Source organism: Gekko japonicus, unplaced genomic scaffold, assembly GCF_001447785.1.
Source record: "Gekko japonicus isolate JY-2015 unplaced genomic scaffold, Gekko_japonicus_V1.1 scaffold1817, whole genome shotgun sequence".
In the NCBI taxonomy this organism is placed as follows: domain Eukaryota; kingdom Metazoa; phylum Chordata; class Lepidosauria; order Squamata; family Gekkonidae; genus Gekko; species Gekko japonicus.
The window spans coordinates 69,529-86,775 of record NW_015167591.1 but is presented as its reverse complement, the minus strand read 5'-3'; the positions used below and the strand labels follow the sequence as shown (position 1 = coordinate 86,775).

The window sequence follows — 17,247 nt, the reverse complement described above, 5'->3', positions numbered from 1 at the left end:
CCAAAGCCTTCCCCCGACGCTACCTCCTAGAATTGGTATTTGGATATTTTCTGGCTCTGAATGTTCAGGTTCCCTTAACTCACCATGGCTAGTAGCCATGGCTGGCTTTATCCCCCATGCATCTGTCTAATAACCATTTAAAGCCATGTATGCTTGTGGCCATCACTACCTCCACTGGCAGTGAACTCCAGTTTAATTACTCATTGAGTAGTTGTCAGGGCTCACTGCTTGTCCAGAACCTACTGCACACTTGCTTCATTGGGTACCCAAGTTCTAGTATGACAGGAGAGGCAGAAAAAGCTCTATCTACTTTCTCTACCCTGTGCACAATTTTATAAACCTCTGTCATGCCCCCCCAGCCATCTTTTTTCTAGACTGAAAAGTCCCAAACTTGTGTTCCATTATTTTGTTTTTATTGTACACCATTATTATAGGTTTTTTTGGGGGGGTTGTTTTGCCACAGTGGGCCTTAAATGCATTATGTTGTTTATAGGACTGACTAACTAGCTTATACACACCCTTAAAGCTAAACCAATTTTCTTACTGTGCCGTTAGAAGCCAGATATACTAAGAGCCCGTTGGGTGAGAAAGTGCTGAAAAATACGATTATCTGAGTCACAGTGGAGCGAAGCGCCTTCTCCACCACCGAGTATCCACTGCCATCAAAATGGAATGCAGTATCTTCATCCTGCAGGCTAGGAAAGCAAAGAAAACAAAGAGATGAATGACAGCTTCCTTCCCAACCAGGCAAGGCTTAGCATCAGCGCTTGTGCTACTGATTGAAAAGCATGCGCTTCTGCTGGTATAGTTCTGTAGGAGTCAGAATGACAAGGTGGCACATACGAAAAAGTTGAAGTGATATAGTTTCAAGTAGGCATGTTTTCAAGATGGCCTCTGGAATGTTTTTGGGGAAGTGTTTGCAGCAACTTTAACATAGTTTGCCTGTCATTTTTATCAGCAAGATGAACCAAATTACAGATTAAGGATACACCGAAGAACATTATTATCCTAAAATCTTCAATACTTCTGCAATGTTTGTATGGATTTAAATGAAAATATCTCAAAGCAGCTTGTGAAATTAGCCATACTTATTCTTTTTCCCTGTGTTGGAGCGACTGAGATTTCTAAAATAATCCTGTATCTCCCTCTTGTGGCTACAAAGGATACTTATCTAGGAATAGATTCAGGTGGGTAGGCATGTTGGTCTGAAGCAGCAGAACAAAGGTTGAGTCCAGTGGTATGTTTCGTGCGAACACAGTGACTCCAACGTTCCCTCTAAGCTGTGGAGTCTTGTGAGCAAAAATTCTACTTTGTGAGCTACTGGCATTAAAGTTGTGAGCAAGCAATTTGGCTACTGCATAAATTAGTTTGCTCTGGAGCCATCCTTCCTGAGCTAAGACAAAAAGGTGTGAGCTGGAGGCTAAAAAACTGTGAGCTAGCTCACACTAACTCAGCTTAGAGGGAACAATGGAACGCACACTTCTCCAGGTATATTGAAACAGAAGTCATCAACCTTTACATACAAGCAACACACTTCTGTTTCAGTGGTGACTTCTGTTTCAATGTATCTGAAGAAGTGTGTCTGCACATGAAAACGTATACCCAGCATAAAACTTTGCTGGTCTTAAAGATGCCACTGGACTCAAACTTTCTTAATCAAGGAATCATTTTTCAAAAAATGATTTATTCTCATACATGATGTTTGTTCTTTATGGCTACTGAAAGCTTAATGTTACAGAGAATAACTTACATGATACTATTTGAAGCCATTCATTTGGAAGGAAGAAAAACATGTGAATTAAATAACAAAACAATCTGAATCTCTAAATCCTAGTCTGATTCAGACAAATCAAAGTTTCACTATCTAGAAGACACACATGCGCTTTCCTCTAAATCGCCCCCTGACCAATCTCATGTGCAGCAATTCCTCTACTTCCTCAATCATGACAACTATAACTACTGTGATATTAAAACCGGGCAACCAGGGCTTGTGTCCAAATCAGAATCAGAAGCATGTGCCTTATGGTTAAACCATGGTTATTTCACTATGTTGAACTGAAACACAAGCACTCTCTTGCCGATTTACAGATGGGTTTCTGTAAACGATATAACTAAGGTTGGATGTGTATGTAAAAAGGTAAAGGTAAAGGTTCCCTTGCTCGAAAGCCAGTCGAATTCGACTCTAGGGTTGTAGTGCTCATCTCCGTTTCAAAGCCGAAGAGCCAGCGCTGTCCAAAGATGTTTCCGTGGTCATGTGGTCGGCATGACTAAACACCAAGGCACACGGAATGCTGTTACTTTCCCACTGAAGTGGTACCTATTTATCTACTTGCAATTTCTTGCGTTCGAACTGCTAGGTTGGCAGGAGCTGGAACTACAGACGGGAGCTCACTCCATCATGCGGCAACTCAGGTCTTGAACTGCTGAACTACCCACCTTCCACAGCCTGCAGTTCAGCGTCTTAACCACTTGAGCCACCGCAGCTATGTATATACACATATGTGTATGTGCCCGCTTCTAAATGTGTGTATGTTTAACAGTGGTAGGCAATTTCAAAGTCTTCATGTGGCATATCATAACTTTTCTACTGTACATAATACTCAGTTGATAATTCATAATAAAACAAGGTATAGAAGTCCAGAGGCAGAGGATAGTTCACCAATTCTCCATCCCTGTATTAAAGCCATACTTGTGAAATCCTAATTTCAGCTATACATTTCAACAAGTGTTTCCAGCTCTTACCTTCCAAAGCATCCATTGCATTTGCCTTCCCTTTCAATGTAGTTCCAAAGTCCAACAGATCTGCCATTCAATTTGGCCTCACCCATGCATCCCTTAAAATGTGTTACTTTAATGGCAGGTGATTTCTGTTACAGAGTAAATATATGTAGTGAATAAAATAAGTATCAGGCAGTCTGGAGTTTATACAAGTTATTAGTGTTCAGGTTGAGCAAGATTAAACTTGCTGGTATTCATAAATAAACCCGGTGAACGACAAAGGATATTACCAAGATATTTGCAGTAATAGCAAATCCTGTGCATATCAATTTAATAAAAAGGTAGAAATTACATAACTGACATAAATCAGTTAAACTGGTAACTTCTGAGAAAAGAAATCTAAAGCAAGGCATAAATAATCATGATGTACACCACCACATATTCTTGATTGTCACATGAAACTGTAACAGCTTTTACTGATAACATTTTGTATGATAGGTCTCTACATTCAATGTGCACAGCTTAACAGAAGAGGTTGTACCAAATCACACTCCTGTATTAGTTTATTTATTTATATTCCAGTTATATCCTGTCTCCCAATGAAATGTCTCCAGGCCAGTTTGGCTGGAGATCCTGAAGGTTTTTTGTCATCTTCTGGGCGTGGAACAGTGGTCACTGTGGGCGTGGAGGGGGAGGTATTTGTGAATTTTCTGCATTGTGCAGGGGGTGGGACTAGATGATCCTGGAGGTCCCTTCCAACTCTATGATTCTATGAAAACCACATAATAGTTTTCAGTTGTTTAACACATACACACATATGTAAAATGTTGGTGCACAATAATGTCAGAGAAAATACTACACAGAACAACTGAATTACAATAATCCACATTTATAGTTGGACTTTACATTTTTAACAGTACACTTAAACAACTTAGTTATACACTTCCAAAACATTGACTTGGATTCTGTGACTAAGTGAAGAGAATTGCAGGCTTCTTACTTAGTAGAAGGGAGACACAGAATCTTAGATATCACTGAAGCACTTTTACTTTCCTCTTTGAATGCATGACTAATCTCGTTCAACTGTCACAGGGAAATTAAGAACATTACAACATTATATATTAACCATAATAAAAATTAACTATAAGATGTTACAGCATAGATCATTCATTTTCTCACCTTAATTTGTCCCCCAAGTCCTCCAATGAACATTACAGTTGATTGGTTTACATCCAGCACTGTAGCTGTCCCAGGAGAGGTGGCGGATCTTATAAAGGGTTTCCGAGAGGAGTTTGTCTCCTCTACACTTAGAGTACCTGTTTTTCCAAACCTGATTATCATAGAAAAGAAAAAACTGTTACTTTACTACAGAACTGTGTTATATATTTGCACCCAATGAACAGGCTGAAAGATACTCCGTGACTAAACGATAGTTTGCATAATACAGAGCTGGCAGCAGCTTCTCTATGTCCAGTTATGTCAATTAACTCCAATCTGTAATAAATGGCTCTCTCTTTTGGGTTACCAATTCTTTCAAATTTAGTAGCTGACTGTGTGAATCTGCTGTTCCCCTAAGACTCCCAACTGCATCTCACCTTGTGATATGTATTCTGTGCCATTTGTTGTTGTTTATAGTAAAGTCAGGATATTCTAGTCTGGTTGATCCAGAGCCCATATCCCACAAGAAGGCCACCTTACCACGTCGCATCTCTACTGCCATGAAATCAGTCTAAAACAATAAATAAAAATGGTTAGGTCACAAATCTAATGCCAGCGTGGCCAAAATCACTACAATCTGAGTTTTTCAAAATAGTTTTCGAGAAAACAGTTCAATCCAGATTGTGCACACATTTAATAGGCAGCACGGTACCAGTTTGGAAACAGAACCATATGGGCACCCTCCCATGAAGAAAATCATATTTTCCTGTGGCATTTGGTAAACCTGACTGACTTGGAAAACAGAAGTTCCAATGGCATGGCCAAATTTGCCCAAAGCACACAGAAAGAAGCTTCAAACAAACAACTTCTTAAGCAGAATGGAAACCTAACCACTCCATATTCAAGAGACAACCATGCTACTTGTGTAATGTATGAATTGCATCTGAAGAATACAGGACGAAAAACTGGCTTTAGGAGGGCATTTGAGAAGTTAGCCAAAGAATTAAACTCATACTGAAAACGGTAACAACATCTACAAGAACTTCTAAAGAACTGGTGGGGCCTGGGCCATTAAACTTTCTACATACAAAACAAGCACTCGGGGCAAAAAATAAGACTACCAGATCATTTGCAAGATCTTCAGACAATACAAAATTACTTAAGCTTAATCATCCAAATGATTATTTAATAGAAGATACAGCTGGCTCAGAAAGTATAAACAATGCAGATAATGGAAAAATTGTTCTCAGATAAATGCAACCTATTAAAAGAAACAACCAAATTAGCTACCTCTACTCACAAAGGTAATGCTGGTATCTGCAGGAGCACCATTTCAGTTTTCTATGTTAGACAAAGATGTAAATAAAATTCAAGCCCCACTCCAGAATTGCTGCATGTCAAGAAGTGGACTATGGTATATATTCCTTTTACCTGCTGACTGGTTCCCACTGACCTTCCTCACTGATGTTTCCTTAAGACCCCTTGAATGTGTGTACAGAGAACTCCCTTTCCCACAACAGCTTACCTTTTCTGTTCAATGGAGGAAGCTGACCTATAAGCATATTCCTTTGTACGTTCCTTATCTGCTCCCTCCTCCATTGAAATGAAGAGCAGCACTCATGCACAAGATCAGTGCCCATATGAGCACAGATAAATCTCTCAATCGGGACACTGGCCCACTAACAAATTTCCTTTCCCATAGTTGCATCCAGTTGCACTGCTATCATCCCTATTAAACACTCTTGGCAAAGATGCACCCAGCCCCAGCCTGCCTCATGTCTATAACACAAGTACCAATCATTTCTCCCTACAGTAAATTCAAGAGTATGCAATCCATGTATTTCCTTGTAATGGTTTCATGAGTGCTCTCCTACTGGCTTAGCTACCCCTGCTCTCATGAATTCAGAGTTTACTAATGTCACAGAGGGTACACCAGGTCACAAGAACTCTATTTTAGTATGACCAAAAAGAATTGTAGTTATGCAAGACATGATTTTATTTCTTAAAAAATTGATTAACAGTTAACAAATGAAGGGCTACTGCATTGGTGGAACACAAGGTACTGAGACAGGTGTTTCTGTTCCTTTCAGTCTGTTTATTCATGCTCAGCACTTTAGCCACTGGATGGAGCAACCAGCTCTTTACACACATCTAAGAATCTATATATCTAATAGCCAAGGCGCCCCCTGCATGCGGATATCTAAAATCCGCACATCGGGGGCACTTGGGGGGCAGGGAGATTTTCCTGCACATTTGGGACAATCCCCAGATGTGCAGAAAAATTTGAAAAGTTTTAAAAAATATACAGGGGATATTTAACCCCCCCCCCAAAAAAAGTAAAAGAGTCCCCTGCGCATGCGCACTTACCACTAGCAGCAGTGGTGAAGCCTTGGTGACCGGCAGCTGGGAGCCACGGCCATTGCTGTGGTGGAAGGAGAGAAGCCTGACGGGCCCAGCAGTGGGGAGCCATGCACGGCTTGCCACCGTTGCTGCTTGGGTGGAAGGAGAAGCCTGGCAGGCGGGCGGCTGGGAGCCGTGAAGGGCTTGCCGCCATTGCTGCTTGGGTGGGAGGAGAAGCCTGGTGGGCGGGCAGGCATCTTGGAGCTGCGCAGGGCTTGCTGCTGTTGTTGCTGTCAGTGGCAGCGGCGGGGAGGGGAGTAGCCTGGCAGACCACCTGCTGGGCTCACCTGCGGCCGCCTCCTCCTCCTCCATGTGGAGCTCCTGCTGCTTCAGTGGTCGGCCAGCCAGGAGCTGCGGGGAATACTCCCCCCTGCAAGTATCGCGGGTCCCACCTCGTGTTCTTTTATGAATGAGGGGCTTTGACAGATAGGCTTGTCCTGCCCCTGAAGGGGAAAACAGCCACTCAACTTTTTCATCCCTGAGCCAATGGGAGTGCTATTCCAGCATCCAGTCACCTTCCAGAGGGGGATGGAATGTTGGAGGAAATCACCAAAGGAGTTAAGTTCAAGTCTGCCTCAGGAAGAGTACAGTCCTAGTTCAGATCTGCTTTTTGGAGAGTGCAGTGATGGTTTGTGTATGCCTCAGTAGAAGACCAGAGAGTTTGAAGGGTACAGAATCATAGAGTTGGAAGGGACCTCCAGGGTCATCTAGTCCAACCTCCTAAATGATGCAGGAAATTCACAAATACCTCTCCCTTCATACCCCCAGTAACCACTGTTTCACACCTAGAAGATGATAAAAACCCTCCTGGATCTCCAGCCAAACTGGCCTGGAGAAAAATTGCTTCCTGGCCCCAAAGTGGCGATCAGCATTTCCCTGGGCATGTAAGTAAGGGCCACAAGAACTAAGCACTGATGCAACCCCTCCTGCCCTCCTTCTCATGATCTGCCGAAGTTCACAGAATCAACATTGCTGTCAGATGGCCTTCTAGCCTCTGTTTGAAAACCCCCAAAGAAGGAGAGCCCGCCACTTCCCAAGGAAGCCTGTTCCAGTGCGGAACTGCTCTAAGGGTGCGGTCACACAGTCCTTTTAATTGGGGTTCGCTGCTGTTCCCTTGCGCATTTAAATTTCCTGTTCACATGTGCCAATCCGCCTCCCGTGCTGAAGCAGGCTTACTCCCGCAATTGTTTCGTTTTTTTCCTGCCTCCGGAAAATCAAGTATTTCCCTGGCATTTGCGCTTTGAATGCGTGATTTCGCCCATCTGGACAGCCATCTTTCGCAATGATTGCGATTAGGACCGTATGACCGCTCTTTGTGCGATTTTTTTTTAAAAAAAAGCTTCCGGTTTGAGCGCTTGAGTAAACATGCGCTTAATAAATCCATTATTAAATGTTATTTTATGTTCATTTCTCTGTTTAAAGATAATATGAATTTGTTGTAAGAAACAGAAGCCCCTTCCCGAGGAACTGTCAGAGCTTACAGCACCCTGGAGGCGGGAACAAGAGGCGGGGGCTCTGGCAGCCTGGAGGGGGTCCGGCAAGGAGGATGACGGAGACGGTAAGGACAATTTAGCCAAGGCATCAACACGGGTAATGCAAAAAAGGATAGCCAGAGGAAGACGGCTGATTTTCCTTAGGAGCTGGCAGGCGAGCGGGTGGTGGAAGAGAGGGGCTGGCTGCATCTAATCAGCCCAACCCGAAGAAAAATGTTCCTGATTAAATTAAAGCGGGAACAAAGCGCAATTACCTTGCCGGTGTGACCACAGCCTGTCTGGTTGTTGAGCCTGTCGCTGGTGATGAGCAGACCTTGTACTATTTAATCTGACTCCTAGGGGAGGGCAGGCTGGTGTCGGGGGAATCCTGTGTGTGTGAAAGGATCCAATCTAGGGGCTGATCAGTAAAAGCCTGTTTGTGCCTGAAACCATTAAAGAAAATTCAAAACACATTCTGAAGCCCTAACTAGCTTAAATTTACGTGCCTCAGCCAGGTTTCTCCTTTGACTATTTGGAGACTTGCACTTCTAATCTGTTCTTTAAAGCCAACCTGTACATAAATGTCCTCTTTGTTATTTACATACAGCTTCTGAAAGCAATGGCTGGCAACATTTTGGAAGCAGCCAAATCTACTGGGTATAGATGAGGGTGTGTGCAAGGCATGGTATGTAGCTTTGATGAATAAGATAACAGCATCTAAGAGGATCTGCGCAGGGGAAAGGGCTCCCAGGAATTATTTGTTGAACTTTGGACATCATTTATTAGATACTGTAATAAACATAGGCCAAAAGAACAGTTCAAAGAAGCTATATTAAAATATATCTAATTGTTCTACTGTAGTTGATGGAAGACGCTAAATAGAAGAAACTAAATAAACAACAGCTGTGCAGCTAGGAAAGTCTGGACTTTGTCAGATTATATGGAACGTTTTCACTGAGAATTGGTTATTTTGGTTATTTTGTGGGTTTTTATATATATGTGTGTGTGTGTGTGTGTGTGTGTATTATATAGATTTAATGATCCTCTCTTTGTAACTAATGTGATTAATGATATCTTTTTCTTGTTATTTTTTGTAAAGCCTGTAACCACATAAAGGAATATTTACAAAACAAAACAAAATTTACATACAGCTCCTACCTCAGTGATCTCCACGTTCTACTTGCTTGCCACAAAACTTACCTCACAGCAGCAAACCCAAAGCCTTTACACTTGCTACCCTAAGATTTTCTTGTAACTGAGGGGACAGTTTACAGTTTAAAACAAACCTGGTTTCCCAAAATCATAAGAAGCAGTGTAGGTCCCCTCAGTTGGTAGAAAAAGCATGTCATAGGGCATTATAAGAGAAGCAATGGCTCGACAGAGCACATTTGCTGCATCCACTGGGTTCCTGGTTCAATTCCAGCTAAATAAATGAATGTTCTGATGCTACATAAGGCATATCCATATGTTCAGCCATCTGCTTTTCACTTTTGTTTGAAGTATTCAGGCATCCTTTCCACTCCCACCTTTACATACAGGATGATACCACTATCCTGCAAATTAATTAATCCAGACTATCTTCTGCCATTTGGTTCAGTCACAAATCACTAATGTGGATCAAAATTTGTACTTCAGCCATACACGGGTATGAACAGGGTAGAAAAATCTATGCCATTTACCAGAGATTAACCAGCTTGTCTGCAAATGCAGCAGACTGGTTAAAAATTGTTAAGGGCTAGCTAATGCATGTTCAAATTACTTAATACATCGTGAATAGTTTTCTTCCTTCAAAAATGAAGACCAATTGGATAGAAAATGCTCTAAATTCCCCTACTTACTTTACCACTGCTACCTAGATAGAATAGGAGATTATCAGCTTCTGTTGTTTTAACATTTAATGTTAAAGTGTTGTAGTTAGTAGACAATATATGAGGCTGATAGGCACGAATACAGTCCCTTTCCGCTGACACTGCAACCTTAATCTGCAAAAAGGAGGGGGAAAAATGCAAAGGTAAGTTTTGAATACATATTTCAGGTATCTCAGATTCAGACATTTTCTAGTAAAATGTGAACTACACAAAAGGGTCATATGTGCTAAATATTTGTTAGGGTGTGTGTGTGTGTGTATGTATGTGTGTGTGTGTGTGTGATAAACTGTTCACAGATAACAGCCTGATCACTGAAGCTATACAAAACCAAACATTGCTTTTAAATATGCAATAAAGGAAAAAAAATATGTTGCTGCATTCTGTTAAAGAAACTGTAAACATAAGAAGGAGGTACTCATTCACTATTATCTGAAGCACTTACTAAAATTATTTATTTTGCCAGTATACTGGCAAAAAAAATTCTCCACAGACTGACAGATAAAATATTAGAAAAGAGTAACAGTCCAGTAGCACCTTAAAGACTAATCAAATTTGTGGTAGGGTTAGTCTTTAAGGTGCTACTGGATTCTTAAACCTTTTCCACTGCTACAGACAGACTAACATGGCTACCCATCTAGATAAAATTTTGAGAGCCGTATACATTTCTTTGCAAACCCACAGAATTAGGGAAACAGAAGCATGCAATTCCTAACAAAAGCTATTTACAGCTAAAATATTGAATTAAGTGAATTTTGATTTCCTCTTTTCAGACACCAATGCTCCACAACAATCCATGTTTGAAACTGGAATTGGTACTAGGGATATGCATTCTGATCTAACTGAGCCAAAAATATATTTGGGTTTTCTTGGGGAAACTGAAAAATAAATCCCCCCCAAAATCCCAGATATATTTGGGAATTACTGAGTAGATCTGAAAACAGCAGAGAGATGGAAGCAGGTTGCCCCCACCTCTCAGCTGTTTGTCGGGCTTCTGCTGCAATCCCTTTAAAATTTAAAGGGACTGCAAAAGACAGGCCAAGGATCAGCTGTGCCAGTGGGGAGTAGACTGTTCCTGCTGGCTTGGCTTGGGGTTAGCTTCTCATGCAGCCCAGGTTAAACCAGGCTGCTGGAGAAGCCTGCCCAACCAGGATCAGATATGCCACAGGGAGCGATTTACAGTAGCAGTATTGGGATCTGGGATTTTTCTGAAATCCCAAAATCCTTCCAGGTCCAATAGACCCAAACAGAAAAATACATTTATTTTTTTTAAAAAAATTGCATACCCCTAGTTGTTAAGAATGCATAGAAAATTGCTGAACGTAAAACAACAATATGTCCCAATTGTATACCAGATTCCCTTCAAGGTGCTGGTTTTGACCTTTAAAGCCCTACATGGTCAAGGGCCTGCCTACCTGAGGGACCGCCTTTCCCCATATGTGCCCCAGAGAGCACTGAGGTCAGAGTCACAAAATCGCCTGACTCTCCCTGGTCCGAAAGAGGCCAGATTGGCCATTATGAGGGCAAGGGCTTTTTCAGTGGCGGCTCCTACCTGGTGGAATGAGCTCCCGGAGGAGATCAGGACCTTGCGGGACGTTTTACAGTTCCGCAGGACCTGTAAAACGGAGCTCTTTTACCAGGCCTTCGATTAGTAGTTGCCACTGGCAACCATTGCAAACTGAACATACCACATGTAACAATGCCGGATATGGCCTCTCTCCAGCGGACCATGTACAGAAATTTCCCGCCATCTGTTTATATTTAGCACTTTATGTAATTTTTCATACTGAAATTTTATTGTATTTATTGGTTTTATTGTATTTTAACTTTTGGAAGCCGCCTTGAGCCAGTTTGCACCGGCAAGGCGGGATACAAATTGAGGGAAAATAAATAAATAAAATAAATATACACACAACCCTCTGAATTGTGGCTGTTCTCATTTTCCAATACACACAACTACACATCTAAGCAGTCTACTTATTAGGTGCAATATTGGAACTAAGGAGCATTTTCCCCCCGTTGAGAAGTTCATAAGGGGAACCAAGACTTATTTTAGACTAGAATGAACTGCTTACGGAAGCTGCCTGTTTGCGGGCTTGACTGATGAGCTCTTTAATTTCAGAGATGTTTCTGCTCAGATTCTCTTCCAGTGCTTTCAGGGGTTTCAGCCTACCAAACAAGAGGCCAGCTTGGATTTCAACTTCACTGACTTTTCTTTCAGCTGATGCTACTGCCAAGATAAGAAGTTACGGTCTTGAAATGTAGTACTGGTGGAATTTTCCTAGAAAGTACTTGAACCAGTATTTAGGGAAAACAGAACTTTTAAGTTTTGTTACACTAGACAACATGGTGAAAAATATACACTTCATAAGCAATTCTGAGAACAGAGTCCTACAACTGCTGCCTTTTCATTTCTGCTTGCTATTATTTGAAATACTGATTCCACTTTAATCTGGGCAACATTTTCAGGACCATCAGTTTAAAAGGAAAGATCTTTACCAAATCTCATTTTCACTCACTTCAGGGGTCCTGTACATGTACAAAGAGGTATAAACTGGCTTTTATCTACATAAAGATATGGGATACTTGGTTTAAAAATTAACCCTGGTCTTGCACACATTGACATTTCCAGAGAGCAATGGAGCAGCAAGCCTACCAGCTTTTGATGAGTCGATTATAAGTTCATTGGTTTTCTGCAGCGTCTCATTAACCTTGGACAATGCAGATGAAGTGTTCAGCAACTTCTCACTAAAACCCCCAGTGTGGTTTAAACCATTAATAGCGGTCACATTAGCAGACATAGCCAGCTCTTTCACTGCAATGATATTTTCACTGGTATCTGAAATGTATAATGAACACAACAGTTATCTATTGTGCTTTATTTGGCAGAAAACACAAAGGGTTCAAATCATTGCTGCTTCAGCATCTGAAGTCCTCATAAGTTTTTTTTCACATTGATTTTGTCAAGAATTCTGACAACACTGAAATAGTTAATCAAAATAGCCAACATCTGGTTTTAGCAGCACACAGGCTGTGGCCATGCTAAGCATGTGAAGTCACATCCAAAGTAGCTTCTACAAGTTTGTGAACCAAGAACAATGTGGCAGTTGAGAGGTCAGGGGATTCAGTGGTTGGACGCCAACAGGCTGAGACTTCCAGTTCAATCTGCTAGGTAGTCTTGGGCAATCTCAGTTTTTACAGGAATGTTGGCTCGTGATGCCAATGCATGCTAGCCATATGCTACCATCTACCCTACCCAAGTGTAACATTTGTAGAATGTGCATGCAGTTAAAGGTATAACAACTTGTTTTTATGTCAGCTTCCGCCATCTGACACATATCTCCTTTACGTAGATAGCTCAACCTGAATTAAAGGAAATCATCACCTACGTGACTATCTTTGAAAAATGCTAGAGTCAAAGCAGATCACAAATACAAAAGAAAAACTAGAGACTGCAGAAACACAGAGAATGAATCAAATTTGTTATTCTTTAAGCAATGTATTAAACATTCTCTCTTTTATGTGGTCTTGCTTCATTCACATGTCAGCTTTAACTCACAACACAATAATAGAACACACAGCAGAAGAGTTCTTTAGTAGTCATGCATGCAGTCAGTTATACAAAACATAAGCCAAATATTTTTTTAACATTTTAACCTGCTAAAATAGATATAATAGTAAGTTAAAAGAACAAAACCACCCCAAATAACTATATAAAAATTTTTATATTACAGAACAAAGTATCTTGGTCCAGATTTGCTGCAAGACCTTATTCTTAAAGTGCCATCAACAGCTTTGGTTCTTCACAGAGTATGTGCAGAATATGTGCATTAGAACTGATTCTACATTTCAGTGTACCGTAACATCCTGAATGGTGAAGAGGACTGTTTCTAATGTTAACTGAACTATTGGTTCAATGAGCAATTGTATGATACATGGCCATTAAAAGCAGACTCGGCATTTTATTGCAGAAATTTTACAGGCAGAGACTACAGCTGAAGAAACATTACAATCAGTATATCTTTTTTCCCATCTCCTATTTCTCCTAGATTTTCTAGGCTATTATTCTGCATCCACACAGCAATGATTCTCTGTTGTGCCACTAGAAATGTTACAATATAGCGAATACAGCAACTACCATTTTTTTTAAAAAAAGCTGTGCGAATGCAATCTAACTGGAAAACTCAGTAAACCTCCACTTTTTTGATGCCATGGAAATAAAAGCATCAAGGATATATTTGGTTTAGTCAGGATATTTTATTTATTATTTGCAAGTATCTTATAAGCTTAAAGTTTCAAAGCAGCATAAAACGTGTCAGTTAGGGAAAAATAGCTTTATCTTTCTTCAAAAGTAAAGCATTGAAAGTGCATGTAACCCATCAATAGTCAAAACTTTTCCTGGCATGGAGCACAACAGTTCATTCCAATTACTTCCTTCTGCTGAGTGGGCTCAGTCAGAGGAATTCTTCTCACTCAGTGGAAGGAAATCCCTCTGCTATCTTAGGTTCTCTCATAGCAAGGTGAGAGAAAGGATTTGCCTCCTGGATTTTTACAAGGTATTCAATTGGCAGAGGTGAATACAGTGGGGTTGCCAGAACGAATGCCAAATTTTATTACTACTAGACTGTGGCCTTATCACATCAAATATTAAATAAAAAACACCACAAGATCCTGACCTTATAAGTCATCACCGTTTCACCTGTTTTCAGCAACTTCAAGCCAAGGAAGTTATTCTTGGATTTTCTTTGAGTCATTCATTTATTTATTTACTTCATTTATACCCTGCCTTTCTTCCCAATGCATTGTTTTCCTCACCTCCATTTTAGTCCACAGAGGACTAAACAGTGATGGAGTTAAATATACATGCATTATATAATGAAGAAACGTATGTCTGATGGCCTTCACTTACCATTTGGCAGTGCTGTCATCTGCAACAATGAGTCATTAAGCTGTTTAGCAATTCCATCAGCTTTCTCTTTAAATTTTTCCACTTTTATGTTCATTTCATTTAATCCAGACACAAGCCCTATGGGAAGAAAAAACTCGTGATCTGTATCTCTTGAAGCCATCAGCCATCAGATTTAATGCACAGATCCATTGCAGGATACTATGCAGGACACCACAATCCTTAATCAGTCCACAGAGTCTAGATGACAATATGCTACACTGTAGAAAGTAAAAGGACAGGGCAGTAACTGAACAAATAACATATAGCAAACTTCAGCCTTCTATAAGTGTCTTTTATTTGTTTACATTTTTATCTGATCCTTCCACCAAGGAGCTTAGGGTATATGTTACCCTCACAACTACCTTGTTTTATTAGGTGTGGTCATGTAGTAAATTCATGGATTTGTTAGGATTTCAACCTGGGTCACCGTGATATCAAAAGGCCAATACCAAAAATCCAAAATGTCATTAGATGAAATGTAATTCCCACTGAAGTCAGTATAGATGTCTGAGGGGAGGATATGTTTCATTCAATATCCATTTATAGTAGCAGTTCAAGCTCCCAGCATGGTTTGTTCACATTAAGTAAGAGCACTTTCTAACCTACAAATCCTTTCCAGATTAATCTAAATGTATGAATGTACAAGGTTGAAAAGAAGTTTGCCAATGTGTGCATATTGCTGCTGCAGACAAGTGTTTTTAACAAATTATAACAGGCAAAATTCCAAAAACAACATGTATATACCTTGATACTTCTTGTGCAAACTTTTTGCTTCAGTTAAGAATGTGTAGCTAAGATGGAGTACTCTTTTCCCAGTAGAATTAAAGTCTTCTTTTGGCTTAAAAAAGAATCACATGAGAAAACACAGTTATATATGAAACAATCTCTAATCGGTTACATTTTTCATATGTTTTTGGCTTGACTGATAATCAGGAATTCTGAGGACACCACAAAAATTGTGATCAACATCTGCATTTACCCTGCTTGAACTGCCTACTTCTTTGTGCGTGATCCTATTAAGACTTATTTGGAAGTAAGCCCCAGTAGGACTTACTTCTGGGTTAGCTTGCATAAACTCTAAGAGTGCTCACCCATGCTACTGCTTTACCTTGGACAAGCAAGCCAAAGAGGCCACAATTTCTTATCTGAAGGCTAGCAATAAGATATATGTTCCAGCAAGATGTCATGGCTACAGTAATACACGCTTCAGTGACTAAATCTTACTACAAGAGTGTACAGTCAATTTCAAAAAGTGTATAGTTTAATTATAAAAGTAAGACTTACCAAGATCACTTGTTCAGTTATAATTCTGTCAGCATCATCTGCCAGACTCTCTGCATTTTCAGTCAGACTTTTGATGGTAGAGTAGGCCTGGACAGAATTTGTTGCATTCAGGGAGATATTTCTAACATTTGAGAGGCCACTGCAGCAGGAGAAATATTGTACTGTTTCACATAAAATATAAAGCAGCATTTGGACACACACAGTTTTTTCCCATAATGCCTCACTGTTGTATTTTGAACCCACCTTGACCAAAGACAACATATTGACAAAGTCAAAATACATTACTTGACTAACTGGAAAATACATTTCCAGTACATCTCCTATTTTGTCGTTCAGTCGCACAGTCGAGTCCGACTCTTCGCAACATCTCCTATGCCGTTCTACTATATGACAGAACTTCCTTTTACACCGTATTTAAGTTGTCATTCATATTCTTCAAAATATGTACAGCCATATAAACATCAAGACTGCTATCTTTGCCCTCCATTAGCGATATCATGGCAATTTAAAATGCTTGATATGAAGGAAATAGCCAAATTTGGATGGGCTTGAACATTTGTGGATTGTTGTCAGAGTACATATAGAGGGAAAACAGAATCATGTCTGCTCACCCTGCCCACCAGCATTGCTTTTCACACTTTTTTCCTTACCTGACAGCGTTGACTAAGCATTATATTCCCACATGACTTGTGTACTTAAAATCTAACATCCACAGGTACAAACTGTCTGGATGATTCTCAGATCATACATGGAACATCAACTGCACAGTTTGGGCCTACACACTTTAGATTTTTCTGAAGTCCCCCATGCATACCCAAGAACTTATATCTGGCAAACCTGGAGGTGGGACAGATGCCATACAACTATCAGGCAAGCATAATTATTTCCCCCTAGCAAACACAGCTTGACCTCTAAACCAGTCAGACCTCTATTTAAACTAGGCATGAATGTGAACAATCCCATGACTGAGTTAATGCTCTCACCTGTCTAATGCATGAGCAAGGCTCTGTAAATCAGCAGCATGATCTTCTGCTCTGTAAACAAGATCAAGAGCTCCTCGGGTGGACATCTGCATGACCAGGTTATCCACATGTTGTCTTAGTTTGCCATTCCATAGGATCAATTCATCCCGGTGGATTTCTAGAGTCTAAATAGTCAACATTTCTTAGTACTGAATCACGGATAATTCACTGCATCAAATGAATATCAAAATATTCTGTAACTTACAGATGTAGCATTAATTACATCTTTAGCAAGGGTAGCAGAAGCATCCACATGAGCTTTTCCTTCCTTGGTCAGCACAACAGAGAGCTCCTTGTCTGCCAGAATGTTCAACTTCTTATGCTATGATGGAAATGCAGTTATGATGTATTTAATGCTCCATAAAAGCTGCTGTTATAGA

The 17,247-nt window shown here is 40.4% G+C and overlaps 1 protein-coding gene across 1 annotated transcript in view; it reads right to left on the bottom strand.

Moving 5' to 3' along the window:
* LAMA1 (laminin subunit alpha 1) overlaps positions 1–17,247 on the bottom strand; it is a gene marked incomplete at its 5' end in the record, with an annotated part of 107,561 nt that overhangs the window by 29,969 nt on the left and 60,345 nt on the right. Inside the window, 12 exons of the mRNA XM_015413935.1 lie at positions 545–695; positions 2,743–2,867; positions 3,898–4,048; positions 4,314–4,447; positions 9,587–9,730; positions 11,689–11,843; positions 12,270–12,452; positions 14,523–14,639; positions 15,306–15,399; positions 15,846–15,984; positions 16,829–16,992; positions 17,073–17,189. Coding sequence (XP_015269421.1) covers positions 545–695; positions 2,743–2,867; positions 3,898–4,048; positions 4,314–4,447; positions 9,587–9,730; positions 11,689–11,843; positions 12,270–12,452; positions 14,523–14,639; positions 15,306–15,399; positions 15,846–15,984; positions 16,829–16,992; positions 17,073–17,189 — 1,674 coding nt within the window. The remainder of the gene's footprint in view (positions 1–544; positions 696–2,742; positions 2,868–3,897; positions 4,049–4,313; positions 4,448–9,586; positions 9,731–11,688; positions 11,844–12,269; positions 12,453–14,522; positions 14,640–15,305; positions 15,400–15,845; positions 15,985–16,828; positions 16,993–17,072; positions 17,190–17,247) is intronic.